Source organism: Capronia coronata (assembly GCF_000585585.1).
Source record: "Capronia coronata CBS 617.96 chromosome Unknown acBCG-supercont1.1, whole genome shotgun sequence".
In the NCBI taxonomy this organism is placed as follows: Eukaryota; Fungi; Ascomycota; class Eurotiomycetes; order Chaetothyriales; family Herpotrichiellaceae; genus Capronia; species Capronia coronata.
The window spans coordinates 3047107-3061799 of NW_006912893.1; the positions used below are offsets into that span (position 1 = coordinate 3047107).

At 53.3% G+C, this 14693-nt stretch overlaps 5 protein-coding genes across 5 annotated transcripts; 4 read left to right on the forward strand and 1 right to left on the reverse strand.

Annotated features, from left to right (window-relative positions):
• Positions 1-984: 984 nt before the first annotated feature.
• A1O1_01079 (uncharacterized protein) lies at positions 985-1905 on the forward strand (the record flags this gene model as incomplete). The annotated part of the gene is made up of 1 exon (XM_007721993.1): positions 985-1905. The coding sequence occupies one exon, from the start codon at positions 985-987 to the stop codon at positions 1903-1905; it is 921 nt and encodes a 306-aa protein (XP_007720183.1).
• A 743-nt stretch (positions 1906-2648) lies between these two features.
• Positions 2649-8207, forward strand: A1O1_01080 (uncharacterized protein; the record flags this gene model as incomplete). Its single annotated transcript, XM_007721994.1, has 1 exon — positions 2649-8207. One exon carries the CDS (start codon positions 2649-2651, stop codon positions 8205-8207), a length of 5559 nt encoding a protein of 1852 aa, XP_007720184.1.
• Positions 8208-8839: 632 nt separating this feature from the next.
• A1O1_01081 (3-deoxy-7-phosphoheptulonate synthase) lies at positions 8840-10387 on the reverse strand (the record flags this gene model as incomplete). Its single annotated transcript, XM_007721995.1, has 1 exon — positions 8840-10387. One exon carries the CDS (start codon positions 10385-10387, stop codon positions 8840-8842), a length of 1548 nt encoding a protein of 515 aa, XP_007720185.1.
• Positions 10388-10853: 466 nt separating this feature from the next.
• On the forward strand, positions 10854-11343 carry A1O1_01082 (uncharacterized protein; the record flags this gene model as incomplete). The annotated part of the gene is made up of 2 exons (XM_007721996.1): positions 10854-11180; positions 11233-11343. 2 exons carry the CDS (start codon positions 10854-10856, stop codon positions 11341-11343), a joined length of 438 nt encoding a protein of 145 aa, XP_007720186.1.
• A 1231-nt stretch (positions 11344-12574) lies between these two features.
• Positions 12575-13578, forward strand: A1O1_01083 (uncharacterized protein; the record flags this gene model as incomplete). The annotated part of the gene is made up of 2 exons (XM_007721997.1): positions 12575-12930; positions 12993-13578. 2 exons carry the CDS (start codon positions 12575-12577, stop codon positions 13576-13578), a joined length of 942 nt encoding a protein of 313 aa, XP_007720187.1.
• Between the last annotated feature and the right edge of the window lie 1115 nt (positions 13579-14693).

Genomic DNA, 14693 nt, shown 5'->3' on the forward strand with positions numbered 1-14693 from the left:
GCACCCGCCATCAGGTCGACGACTGTCGCCGCGCATGCTGAGCGGTGGAGAACCCGACCGATCCATGCGAGTGGTTGAGTTTCATGGCAAAAGCAACCGCACCCAGTCATCCACCACCCACTGTACTCCAATACTCACATACCTCGTCTACGTCCTTGTTGCAAGACGCCTCTACTGCGGATGACAAGCTGCGTAGACTGTGGCATGGTCAACACGATGGCACTGAAACCCTGCGGCTGAGTCTTTACTCTGGCGCTGACGTTCATCGCTGTTTTGTTAGTGGCGGCCGTTCTATGCAGGTACTGGCTTGCCAGGTCATCACCAATCGTACAGAGATTTTCTTCCTCGTTCTTCCGCTACCACGCCGACAGTTGTCCAGTACCATCCAGCTTCATGCAGCGCCAAAATTCAATGCCGTACTTGTCCATGTCATCCTTCACACCACCGCATGTGTTCCTTGCAGGAGGGGCTGACTGGCAGCGCATGTTCGGTGACCGTACCAAGCCACTGGATGAGATTCTCCATGTTCCATGTGGCATATGCCGTCCCATTTCTGGCGCTCTTCCAGGAACCTGCTTGCGAGGACACCTTTTGTCATTCGTCGTCCATCTCAGACAAAATGCATGCTGTACTCGTCATGGCCGAATGACTCTCCTCATCAACTGCTCCATTCCCCAGTTTTGTCCACTAGGCGGCTCTTCTTCCTTGACGTTGGAGTCTATCCACTAGGTATGCACCTCAAGACTGTGTCTACCAGGGTCTTCCTTGATGGTCGCCGCCACCCGAACGACGGAGGCAGAGCTTTTCCTTGCCTGAGCAGTTGAAACATCAACCTCAACCTGCCCAGTGCTCTTCCCCCGCTGCTTTGCGTCTCTCAATAAGTATTTGCGCTTCCGTCTGTATAATATATCCTCCCATTTCTTCTGAGTGATTGATACATTTTGGCTTCTGACATTCGTTTCGACATTATATTTATCTCTCATCATGCGTTTCTCCCACATCCTTGCCTTCGCGGCTGCCCTTCCTTCCACCTTGGCGGCATACAAGGGCTTCAATTATGGCTCAACTGGTCGAGACCAGGCGGCGTTTGAGGGCGAGTTCAACGCGGCGAAGAATCTCGTGGGCTCCAGCTTCACCTCTGCCCGCCTGTACACTATGATTCAAGACGGAACCACCAATACTCCCATTTCAGCTATTCCCGCTGCCATCAACACTGGCACAACGTTGCTACTCGGCTTGTGGGCATCTGCTGGTGACGCCCAGTTTGCCAATGAAATCGCCGCCCTCAACGCGGCCATTGCTCAGTACGGCACGGCATTCACCGATTTGATCGCCGGCATCAGTGTCGGATCCGAGGACATCTACCGCATTACACCCATTGGCGTCGAAAACAACTCGGGAGCCGGTGCTGGGCCGGATGTCCTCATCAACTACATTGGTCAAGTTCGATCCGCCATTGCTGGCACTGCCGTCGATGGCAAGCCCGTTGGCCACGTGGACACCTACAATGACTGGACGAACTCCAGCCAGAATGCCTTGATTTCAGCCTGCGACTTCCTTGGGGTTGACGCCTACCCGTACTACGAAACAACGAAGGAGAACTCCATCGCCAACGCAAATGCCACCTTTTGGGATGATTATGAGGTCACCGTAGCCGTCAGCCAGGGCAAGCCCGTCTGGATCACTGAAACCGGTTGGCCGGTTTCGGGCGCGACCAGTGGCCAGGCGGTCGCCTCCATTGACAACGCAAAGGCATACTACGATGATGTTGCCTGCCACGCTTTTGCCAGCGACATCAATACCTGGTGGTACATCCTCCAGGACACCGGGGCGGACCCCAGCTTCGGGCTTGTCGGCGCTGGCACTCCGCCTCCCACCACTCCACTGTACAGCCTGGCCTGCTAAAGATAGACCGCTTTTCATCACATAAGATGTGCAGTTGAGTGTATGCATTATGAACAAAAAGTTGGGCACATTGGAAAATGTCACCATAGTAGGTTGGGTATCTGGGCTATAGACACGATAGTGGAAATGTAATTGAGTGACAATCATACCTATCGAAATGGGCATGATGCTTCAATACCGTAGCAGGAGAATTACGATCTGGTATCGAGGTCTTCTCTTGTCGTCGGTAATCTCCGGCCGTGGCTTGTATTGGCGTGACGGGTATTTCTCCGCGTGAATCGGGGTTTCAGACTAGCCGCATCGGGCAATATCAACATAAACAACGTGAACATCATTATTCAACACCATCACCGCTCCTGTTGCCTGTTTGCCTTGCTTTCCATTCCCGCGTTGCAACTTTCCCACTCGGTCGTTTGATCACTGTTTACTAACAGCAGCTTATCGGACGTCGCTGGTTCATCCGCACCAGAACCACCGCGTCTCATCTGACATATCTGACGACTCCCACCAAGTGCAGTCAGGACGGTCGAGACACCGGGACTCGAGATTCCAATCCTTGACGGCGCGTCCCGAGACAAAAGCCCGAAGCAATCTGCTGGGACTACCTTCGGTGCCAGCCCTACAATATTGTTCCACCACTATCCCCTTTTCTGAAACTCAGACGCAGCTTCTTCTTTCGATTTGACTTCAATCAATACCCTCCACCCACGACCGCCTCTCCTCCCGCCGGGCTTCAGTCGACCATGGCGCCGAGAAAAGCAGCCAGTCCGACTAAACCTCGACGCATTACACGCGCCCGAGCTGCTGCTCCTGAGGCCACGGTGACGGTCGAAGAACCAGCCAAACGTAAGACATCGGCGGCTGCATCTCGGCAGACGACGACGCGAACCAAAGCAATCCAATCCACAAGCACGAGTGCTCCAGCTGTGCCTACGACATCCCGAACGAGATTAAACCGTTCCACGCCCACCACCAATTCAGACATACCTACCACAACCCGGACTAAAGCGATCGAGGCAAAGTCTCGAGTTGGAAAGAAAGACTCAAGTGCGACCAGAGCGACCAGAACAGGAAAACCAGGTGCCACACTTTCCAATGTCACAGCTGCTCTGGAAACGATAGAGAGCGGCAGTGAAGAAGATGATGGCCTTGCCGAGAAGGTGGCAGGCACATCCACATCTATGCGGACGACGGCCAGAGCCTCGGCGAAGGCTGGACAGTCTACCTTGGCTGTAGCTCCAAGACGGCGGATTAGAATCACACCTCTGGAGGGAATAAATGTCGATACAATGCCCCAATCAGAAGCAACACCAGAGCCTGCAAAGGAATCCTCCACGAAATCGAAGAAGGAGAAGGCAACAGTGTCTAAATCTACCACGACTCGGGGTAAGAGAGGTGCTGTTCCCGTAAACCGCGTTGAGGAGACGGAGGCGGGTGCCGCTGCAGAGACTATCGAAGCAGAATCAAATCAACGTGGCAGGGGAAGAGGGAGAAAAGTGGCGACGCCCAAGGAAGCTGAGGCCGTTACTAAGACTACGGTCACAGGAACGAAGCCAAGAGGCAGACCGAAGAAGGAGGCAGCAGTCGCTGACCCTCTTGAAAAGACGAAAATTGCAGAGCCATCCACCAGACAAACTCGAGCTAGAGGAGGGTCAACCAGCTCTTCTGTGCTCGTAGAACCGAATGTCCACGTCGTTGCTCCTGCTCGCAAGAAGGTGACCTTCCAAGAACCTCCCAGTGACGAAGATGAGAAGGAGAACAAGCGTCCTGCGACTCTCACTAAATCACGAACCGCAAAGAAGCCAGCGACCACCACTGCCAGAAAGACCGACACTACGAGTAGAGGTATGCGCGCAAAGCCTATTCGCAACCCAGCAGTCACGAAATCTACAAAGACTACTCGGCGCGGTGCCCCAAAGCCACCGATGCAATCCATCGACGAGACGGAACCGGAAGCGACTGAAAAGGTCATGCCCCGGATTTTGACGCCCAAAAAGATCACGCAAATTGCCAAAGCTGTACCGATAGATAGCGAGGATGACGAGGAGGATGAACTCGCCGGTGCAAAGACTCCTGTTCGCGACCTCAGCCTTTCCCCGCGGCGAGGTATCATTCCTTCAATGCCTCGCTCCGCATCACCGGTCAAGAAGCTTGATTTCGGCCCTGTTCTGAACGCAACCTCTCCGACCAAGTCCAGTGCTCCGCCGGCGGTAGGCATTATGAGTCCTCCTCGGCGTATGCCTTCCTCGCCAAACAAGGACTCATTGAAGGAATCTCCACGACGCGCACCCGAAGGTATCACAATTTTCCCGGCCCAATTTCAGGATACGAGTAGTTCTGCGCCAGGTGCCCTGCTTCCTTCGAGCAGCCATTCTCTTCTTCAACAATCTCCCAAGCGAGGTTTGTCAGACAAAGTCATATTCCCTCCGTCTGCTATCAAATCCAGAAATTCCCCGTTGAAGACTGCCCTGCTATCTTCACCCGCTCGGCGCCTATTCTCACCTTCGAAGCAGAGAACCCCTGCTCAGTTTCCGACTTCGCCGAAGAAGAACTCGCCGATGAAAGAGGCGACTCCCAGCTCTGCAGGGCAGTCCCAGAGCCCTGGAGATGTCGATCTTGTAATGACATCGCATTTCAGATCCTCTGTTTCTCCTCAGCGGATGGCAAAAGTCTACAGATTGAGCGATGATGAACTGGCTCACGCATCGAACGAGGATGTTGACTTCGACCAATCTGTTCTCAACGTCCGAAGTCCTTTGAAGGTGGACCAGGTAAAACCCAATGTGACATGTGCCCTGGAGACCATCGAATCGGACCTGGCCCTTGAACACAACCGTGAGGACGACGATCATGATGATGAAGGCGCTTGCTTAGCACAGACGGGAAAAAACCTTGCTCAACAATGTTTGATTCCAGCCAGCGAAGACTTGGATCGTACGGCAAACCCCAACGTTGACGATGACGAGACCATGATCGATTCTACATTTGAAGAGGAGAGCGACGATGACCAGGATATGCTGCAGACCCTTGAAGCATCACCTAATCCTGTGTCTGTGTCTGACGCTGATGATCAACCACCAGTCTCGAACGAACCTGTTGGAAGACCTCGGCTTTCGAATGCTCTGTTCACCCGCATTAGAAGCCACGACGATGATTCTGAAGACGAACTTGCGGCGGATCAGACACCAGACAACACATTGCTGCGACCGAGCTTCCGACCCAGTCTGACAGGGGCTAACATTCGTTCACGCTTGTCGACGGGCAACGTGCCATCGAGCGCTACCAAGGCCCTTGGAGTCACTCCTCTTGCAACTCAAGTTCGCGGATGGCACGCTGCCAGCCCAGAGAAGAGAGCTTCGTTGGCGGCATTGGAGCCTACATCACAGAAGCCTTTCTCCCCTCTTGCTCGAATGCACGTTAAGGGAACCGTGGAAGTCAGTAGACAAGCTACACCGCTGCGACACGGTCACAAACGCAGGTCAGTGGCGAGCAGACTGTCATTTGCTCCGTCAATGGCTGGAAGCCCCACTGGACCAGCATTCTTTGCAGAGAGCATGGAGGCCAAGGACTTCGAAGATCAAGTCGAAGATCATGACAATATTGCAACCCGACATGACGAGGACCTCCACGGCCTTGTCCAGGAGGATGTTTTAGCACCTCAGCTTCCTACGACTGAGAACCATGATGACGGCGACAGCGGGGAAGAATCTGAATCGCTTGAACAGGAGCCTGGCGAACTGACTACTGATCTGATCAACTTCACTCACGCTTCGAACACTGCCATGGTAGATTTCAAAGAACTTGCCAACGAGGCTGAGCAGCTCGCTGACCCAGAAGAGGATGTTCAGCAACAGCGTGAGACCATGGTGGGTCAAGATGGGTACGACCGCGTGCCAGAACTTGAGACAATGGATGAGGAGCAGTCCTTGTTGTCCACTTCCTCTGATTTCTATGGAGACGAAAATATGGCTCCTATGGAAGGCGAGCATCCATCAGCCATGCCTGAGCACCATGCACAGACAGAACCCAGTGACTTGAATGTCGAGCTGAATTCTCCGCTGGGGTCTCGACTTGATCAGGACATGGCAAAGAATCATCAAGACACACCCGGCCGTAATCAGCCGATGGAAGTTGCTGAACAGCCAGACGGCACTGTCCTCCACACTACTGAATCCAATATGTCGACGGTTGCTGCCCTAGCTCCAGCATCGACGCAAGGTAGCTTAGACAACGGCGAGGACGTCGTCGTGGACATGGATTTCAACGTCACGCCAGTTCGACCTGATCCAAGCCTCCCACGGTATGTCCACACCGTGTCGAAAGTACCACTCCGTCCTGAAGGTCAGATACCATCCACATTGTCGCCGCTCAAGGGTCAGAGAAAGCGGCCAAGATCTCTTTCATCGTCGAACTCGGTGTCCGCCATCTCATTCGGCACCAAGAGACGGAGCCTTGGCGAGCAAGCAAATGCACTGGCTCCCGCTGCTGGGCTTCTTGGATCACTCAGAACAACCGACGAGGTGAGGTTGTCACCTCAGAGAAGGATCCGCAGCGCAGCCCCTAGTCCGGCCCATTCACTAGCCAGTCAGCCAACTACTCCTGGCCAAATGAGCTTTGCAATTGAAGATTTTGGAGATAGCACACTGGATGGAATTGAGCTACCCAGCGATGAGCTGACATCTGACGAAATCGAGGCCCAATATGTTGCAGAGCACGAATCTGCAAGAGATGAGGAAGAAGACACCGTCATTACGATTGGCTCTGCTTTGTTCAAGACACCAATGGTCCCATCACAGAGATGTAGCCTTGCACTCTCGTCTGTCAAATCGAATCAGACTGCCACACCTCATTATGCCATGAGCACCCAGTCGAGCAAACGCCGTAGCAGCATCGCTGCTAACGAACCCCCGTCGAGGATGACTCCTTCGACAACCAAAACCCCAGTGACCTCCAGCAAAGTAAAGACGCCGACTACTTTTCTCAAGAGCAAGACTGCAGCAAAGATGGCCCAGACAAGCCGGCCACCTCTTCAGGCGATGAGTGAAGGGATTCTCAACGGCGCCGTTGTGCACTATGATATTCACACTACTGAGGGTATGGATGCATCCGGTGTCTTCGTCGATTTGCTTACGGCTATGGGTGCTCGCTGCGTCAAAGAATGGAGATGGAATCCCAGATCAAGCGTTACGGCCGGGTCTGGTGCTTACCAGAATGAATCTGATCCAGCAGAGACTCCAAATATCGGCACCGGTATAACACATGTTGTGTACAAAGACGGAGGCAGACGGACGCTAGAAAAGGTTCGCTCCGCTCAAAACCAAGTTTTGTGCGTAGGTGTGGGCTGGGTGTTGGACTGCTACCGCGAAGGCAAGTGGCTCGATGAATCAGCTTATGCCGTGGACTCAAGCATCCTCCCTCGTGGAGGTTCGAGGCGACGCAGATCTATGGAACCCAGAATGCTGGTCAACGAAAACGGGTTGCTTTCTACGACAAAAGAGAACAGACGGTTCACATTTGGCGATCATCTGGGTTTGACGGAAGCGATGAAGATGGATCTAATCAATACACCCGTGCGAGGGCGGCAAGAGCAAGAGCCTGCCCAATGTGAACAAGATAATGAGCCTTCGGAGGAAGTGGACGTCGACGCACAAGGCGATGTCGGGGAGGAGACCGAGACCTCCTTTGACTCCACTTACCTATATGATTCTCCCGCAGCAGCTACTGTGGGAGAGGACGGGCAGACCGCGAATGTTGGCTTTCTCATGTCTACCGCTGCCCCGGGCAAAGAAGGACAGCTAGGGGAGAATGGAGAGGACTATTCGACTATGATGAGCAACACACCTCTCTCTGTTTCGGTATCGAAGGGCAGACAGGGTAGGCGCGTGTCAGCAGCAACTACCCCCAAATCAACTTCACTGACCGTGGACTACGATCCGCGCACGGCAGCTACGCCCATGACGCCGTATTTTCTGGCTAAAGGGAAGGGCAAGGGCAAGGAAATGGTCCCTGCGAGTGCGCCTCCGAAACAGCTTAACAAGGGCATTTTCGACCAAGATGATAGTGAGGAAGACGGCGAGCCTCGCGTGAGCAGTAAGACTCGGCAAGCAGGGAATGGAAACGGACGCAAATTCCAGGTCAAAACGACCAGTCGTCATGGCAATGAGGACAAGGCTGGATCGTCGAAACCTGTGGACGCAGCTGCAAGACGCAAGACTCTCGGAGGGAATTTGAATGTAGGACGGAGGCTGGGTTCGGGATCGGGCTTCAAGCCTTTCGTGGGTAGTCCTTTGAGGAAGGAGTAGTAGCCCTTGTTGCCGTGGAAGAGAGGCACGGGCTAGGTGCTCTCTTCACTCATTGTCTTCTGTGTTCTTTGCTCGTTTTTTGGCAGAGAGAACTGTGTATTCGCGTGGGATAGCAACGCTCTGTGGTCTGATGATGTGCGATGTGGGAACAGGATACGGCGAACCGGGACTTATTCTATGCTATGGAATGGAATGGTGTCTGCATCCGGAATGTCAATTGATACAGACTGCGCACTGCCTTGTTCTTTCCTTCTCCCTTTCTTTAGATGGCGTGGGTGTCGTTTTGCATAGTAGTACTCATGACTGCTCTGGCGGGCGGGCTGGTTTAGTATTATATGTTAAGGAGCAAGCCTGTGTTTCTTGCTTGTAAGAGCGTAATCATAAAAAACCCGTACATGCTTATTATTTTGTGCTCTGGCCAACCTAATTCATGTCGCAACCTCTGACCACTGCATTTATGCTGTTCGAGCCATCACCATTGTGCAATTTCTATGATCTTTAGAGTCTTTGCACTGTTTTGTCGTTGATTGTACATGTAAACCTACACCCATCAGACGACTCCTTTCCATTGCCTGTGAGTCATACATCCAACGATAAATGCCTTCCTGCATACCCGTACTTGGGATCCCCCTTTAGACACCTCTCTTATTGTCACCACCTTCTCTGTAGAAGCCGGCTACCAGAAACGCCAGTTCGAGCGCCTGTTTCTCGTTGAGCCGCGGATCGCAAAAAGTGGTGTAATTGAGGCTCAGGTCTTCCTCGGTCAATCCCTCGGCGCCACCGACACATTCCGTCACCGCTTCACCGGTCAGTTCGAGATGGACGCCGCCGAGGTAGCTGTGCATGGAGCGATGGATCTGGAGAGCTTGGCGCAGTTCGGACAGGATATCGCTGAAGCGGCGGGTCTTGATGGTTGTGGTTTCGGGTTTGGCAGTGCCGTCCGAGTCGGACTTGGCACTGGGTAGGGTCACTGTAGCATTGCGTCCGTTGCCGTGCATAGGATCGCATTGCCACACCACAGTGTCGCGGTGCGGTGAGGCCTGAACGGCACGAATATGCGCCGGCAGATGGGTTCCGATCTTGTCGTGGCCGTAGCGCGTGATCAGCACGATCTTGCCAATCTCGTAGCCCGGGTTGAGAATGTTCAGCAGCGGCACCAGATCCGACGGAGGCATGCTCGGGCCAACCTTGACGCCGATCGGGTTCTCGATGCCTCGGAAGAACTCGACATGAGAGTGCGTCAACTGTCGGGTCCGGTCGCCGATCCAGATAAAGTGCGCCGATGTGTCGTAGTAGCCTTGCGTCGGCGGGAGAGGCGGCGGAAGCTGTGTCGGGAGAGAGGTCTTGCGGGCTTTGGCCTGGGCGTTGGCGGTTGCAGATGTGGAAGGTAACGTCGGGGCGGGCGTGTTGGAGGGGTGCTTGAAGAGTCGAGTTAGTGATTGCTCGTAGTCGAGCAGGAGGCCCTCGTGTGACGTGAACAGGTCGACCGTCTCCAAGCCACCGCCCGTGTCGAGGCCGATCGTGCGCATCATCTCCAATGTGTCCGTGATCCGTTCGACCATGACTTGGTATTGATCTCGCACTGACGGGTCGCGCACGTGGCCGAGGCTCCAGTCCAGAGGGGCATGGAGGTCGGCCAGACCCGACGACAACGCGGCACGCAGATAGTTCTGCGTCGCGGCCGAGTGGAAGTAGGCGTCCACCAGTCTCTTGGGGTCGGGTTCCCGCGCCGCCGGATCCGGTTCGTAGCTGTTCAGGATGTCGCCGCGGAAACTGGGCATGGTCACGCCGTCGATCGTCTCCATGGGCGAGGAGCGTGGTTTGGCGTATTGGCCCGCCATGCGCGCCACACGCACGACCTTCTTCTTCGCCCCGTAGACCAGCACCAACGACATCTGTAGCAGCAGCTTCACTTTCGCTTCGATCATGTCTTGGTTGCAGTAGTCGAACAGCTCGGCACAGTCGCCGCCCTGCAGCAGGAATGCATTCCCCAGAGCCACCTCGCGCAGTTCGTTCTTGAGTTTGACAATCTCCCGCGGCGTCACCAGCGGTGGTAGTGTGTTGAGCTTGCTGGTCGCTTGCTTGAACGAGCCTGCGTCGTTGTACGTCACCGACTGGACGATCGGTTTGTTTCTCCAGCTGGAAGGGCTCCAGGCGCCGGACAGGCCATTTAGAGCCATGATGGTAGGATTTGATGTTTCAGTAAAGAATAGATAATTCGGAATGTCACCTCCAGTCGTACCCAGAACTTTTGTATATGCTCCAGGGAGGGCTTTTGGCGAATTGGTCGTCAGGTATATATCCGAAATGTCGCTTTATGCAGCGTGCCGGACCCGCAAATCAGCCTGAGATCAAGTTTTCCTGGACCCGAAGACGCCTTGGAAATGCTTGAACAGTTACATGCCCTAGACACTGAAAAATAATAGTTATAGAAGAGTGTTGTTGCAGCCCACGTCTGTGGTGACTGTAAGGGAGCAAAGTTTCGATATCGCGCCATTCCATTTTAGGAAGGATAGCCTTAGCCTTTGAACCAACGCCAGTCTAGTAATGGCTGTCTATTCAATCGTTGCTACTAGTATATGCATATGCACGCTTCTCTCGCCCTCTAAGCTCCTCGACAGAGTAATCACCTGCATCACATATATCATGGCCGAACCGATTCCCGCGGCGTCCTCAGCCGCAGATGCTGCCGACGACGAAACATCCCAAAATCTCCCCAACAATGCCGAAGACCGCAAGGCCGCGGCGGCCCTTAACTCCTTGAACGCAAATGACATGTCACAAGAGAATGGGGAGGCAGCTGCCAAACAACCGTCAGCGGCGGACCAAGAGGCCCTGGGCAAAGCTATGTCCCGATTAGAGATTGCAAGCGGCCTCGTCAAGAAGAAAAGCGACACCAAGAAAGCGGAAGCGAAGAAAGAGGTGGAAGCCAAGAAAAAGGTCAAGATTGCTGCGGAAGATGTCACTTTCCTGGTACGTGAGAGCCTTGCGCCATACAGTGATGGCGATACTGATTTATGTGCAGGTCGAGGAATTGGATTTGTCCAAGCCGAAAGCGACGGACCTCCTACGGTCGCATGATGGCAACGCCATGCAGGCTATCAAAAGTTTCTTGACGCCACAGATCCGAGTGTAAGATATTCAGCGAAGAGGCGACCACGAAGGTTATTCACAACCATGCGTGAGAGGTCATGAATAGGAAGAAAGCAATGCAGACACATATACGAGGAGCTGGACCGCGAGGTTTCATTCGTGCAAAACACCCACCTAATGATCATGATTCGGGAGGCACAGTAAGCTGTGAGGAGCGCTCAAACCAACCTTGAAGCTCTCCCACGCTGCTACAGATCGAGGTAGGCCATGAACGAGCTCGCTGAGGCACGTCACGTCTCTCAGGCGCTATCGACAACTTCTGCTCAGACCGATATGCTCGCACCTGCGGGGAAGAGCGCGCTCTACATCCGTCGTCTACAATGTGCAAACGTCTCCAGATATTCTGAGTTCGGAGGCGCCACAGATGCCGTTTGTGACAGGGGAATCATTCAAGCATAACTGCATACCGGCCGGTCATCTCCAGACGCACTCAAGTAGATCCAACATGCAGAGAATAGACGCAGACGACTTGTGAACATCCAAGAGGAGTGTTCAGAAGCATTCGCGTTACCAGAGGCGTGTCTTGTTGCACTTGCGCTAGGCAAGTGGTGTGGACGGTTTGACGTTGCCCAGGCTGCCACTGACTTATCCCAATATCATTCAGGTTCATCTTCGGTAGATCTAACATGTATGACTTTTATTTTGATTTTGATTAAATTATGGATGGCCATGGCGGTGGTTAGCCTGCTCGCAAACTTAATCTACCTCAGGTTCATTGGGATGCGGCACCTTTTCAGCCCGTCGAGGCAGCCGACGCTCGTGGCTCTGTGAGAGCAAGATGCCGCAGCACTGTTAGGAAGTCGGCCGTAGATTCAAGCTTCATAATGTGGTCATAGTGACACAGTCTCCGCCGATTATGTATGTACAACATTTACTGGTACTAACCGATAATGTACTAGTAAATAGGTTAGGTAGGTATAGAGTACACCTACCTACTAATAGTACTGTTGGCACGGCTTCTATCGACACCTCCGTCAAAGGTATTTGAAAGCTCGCCACGTCTACATTTCCCAAAGCACCCTTTACACTGTCATCCTTGACATCTCTCCCGGAACTGAATCCTCCAGTACCTACGTCTTAAAGTTAGCAGCGACAGTACCACGAACGAAGACTCCCGCGAGCCGGAACACAATGAGTGTGCAAGAATGGACGGTCAAGGAGGTCAGTGATCTGAAGCCTTGACTGAGCTGGAGCTAAAAGCGTCCAGGCCTATTATGCATCAAAGTGTAGTCTGGGTGAAGGTCCTTACTACACACCCGAGCGGCATGAGCTTCGATACCTGGTGCGCTGGTTTCCCGAAGCCGTTCTGGGACTTCTCCTGCTCACATATCCAGGATATAAACAACAAGAAGCTCATCATCATTGACCTGGCCAAGGGTCCTGATTCTGTCAGGATCATCGACACCAAGATGCCATTGGGAGTCACAGCTAACATAGAGGGCATTGATCCTTCCGAGGTGATCTTGACTGGAGCAAAGGACGGAGTGACTAAGTTCAACCTGAAAACCGGCGAACATGAGTATGTCGCCAAGTATTGGAGCGGCCCCAATGCCGAGGATAAGACAAGACGGTAAGAGATCTGAAGCTGCACGGCTGTACATCGTTGTGACAAGGACTCACATGGCATGACAGCATGAGATCGAACGATGGCGCGGTTGATACTCAAGGTCGGTTCTGGGTCGAAGCGTTCGTCGACCCCGAAATAGCTGAGGTCACGGAGGAAGGCGTCCTCTTTAGACTGGACCACGATGGGACGCTGCGCACGATACACGAGAACTTGACCATCCCGAACGGCATTACCTGGAATGCCAATGACAACAAAATGTACCTCACCGATTCTCCGGTCCAAAACGTTTACGAGTTCGACTATGACCCGAAGACAGGTGATATTTCCAACAAGAGGGTCTTTTTCCATCTGGAAGATGACGGGATTCACCCTGATGGTCATGCCATGGATGTCGAGGGTAACATTTGGCACGCCTGTTACGGTGGTTCAAAGGTCATTCGAATATCCCCTGAAGGAGTGGTGACGGGTATCATTCACCTGCCGACACGCAATATCACCTGCCCAACGTTCGCTGGGACCGAGTTGTTTATCACTAGTGCAAAGGAGTCGGAGCCCGATAAATATCCTGAATCGGCCAAATTTGCGGGAAACTTGTTCAGAGTGGATGTCGGCATCGAGGGCATGCCGAAGTACCGGGCTCGCTTGCAATGAGGGAGCCTCGAGTTCTTCTTCTAGAAGCCAAGGTCGAAGAGGACAGATGAGCGTCAAGGATATTGCTTGCCCGGGGCCACTTGATCATCGAGGTATTATGCCAGGAAATTTGCGGAAAAGAGGCGTGACCTCGGTCTTGTAGCTAGACAGGATCAGAATGGAAGGGATGATCCATGTCGAGAGGCTCGTCCGCTTCTGTCCTCGCAGGGGTTCTCATATAGTCCAGGATTCGCACGGTTGGCTGGTGCCTTGACAAGGCTGTTGGCCTAAGGAGGCCCCTGGTCGCAATTAGTCTTGAACCAAGGGGTCGGAGCAGCCTGGAATAGTCCAAGCGAGAAACAGTTATTTTATTCTCGGACTGCCAATTTCCTGAAAAGGTTTTTCATCGTCATTGTCCGGTGTGCTGGGCACATGTTTGTCTTGAGCCCTGGGACATTTGTGGTTTTTCGAAGGTGTGTGCAACATATCTCTGCAGAATACAGTAGTAGCATGTGAGTATATTTGGGATTTGTAAATTGCGTTGCGTGGCTAGCACGGTTCGAAATATCCTTGCCTTAGTAGCCTTTGTCTTTGTCGGTAACAATCCAAAAAGCTCGAAGCGTGGGTTTGATGGCACCATTTGTCAAGTCGAACAGTCTACGGCCACCTCCGACGCACGCTGGACGTGTTTCCTTGTGGTTCGGGCAAGCGAGCGATGTCTGGTTAGGTCACGCAAGATGGGCCGTCGAATACAAGACAGCAGGACCGGTGAGTTTCAACTCGGAGTCTTGGAACAATAAAGGCCGATTCTCACACCGGGTGCGATCAGCGAGCGAAAGAGGAGGGTTTCCACATGGGTTGGATTGACTCTAGGAGGCGGACCGAAACATCGCAAGCATGGTCTTGGGATCACCACATCGAGATTGACGTACCAATATCGGCCGCTAGACTTCTCCTTCTGCAGTCGTCTGTGATCATGGAGGGGGACCGTGTGTTCACAGTGCGAATCGCTGGGCGAATGATTCTCAATGCGCAGGATATACCCGTATCCGTCCGTTCTCGCCAGAGATGAATAGGTACCCGAGCGGTCGATAGGCACGAGCCTTGCTGGCGGCTCTATGTATCCATAATTCTAC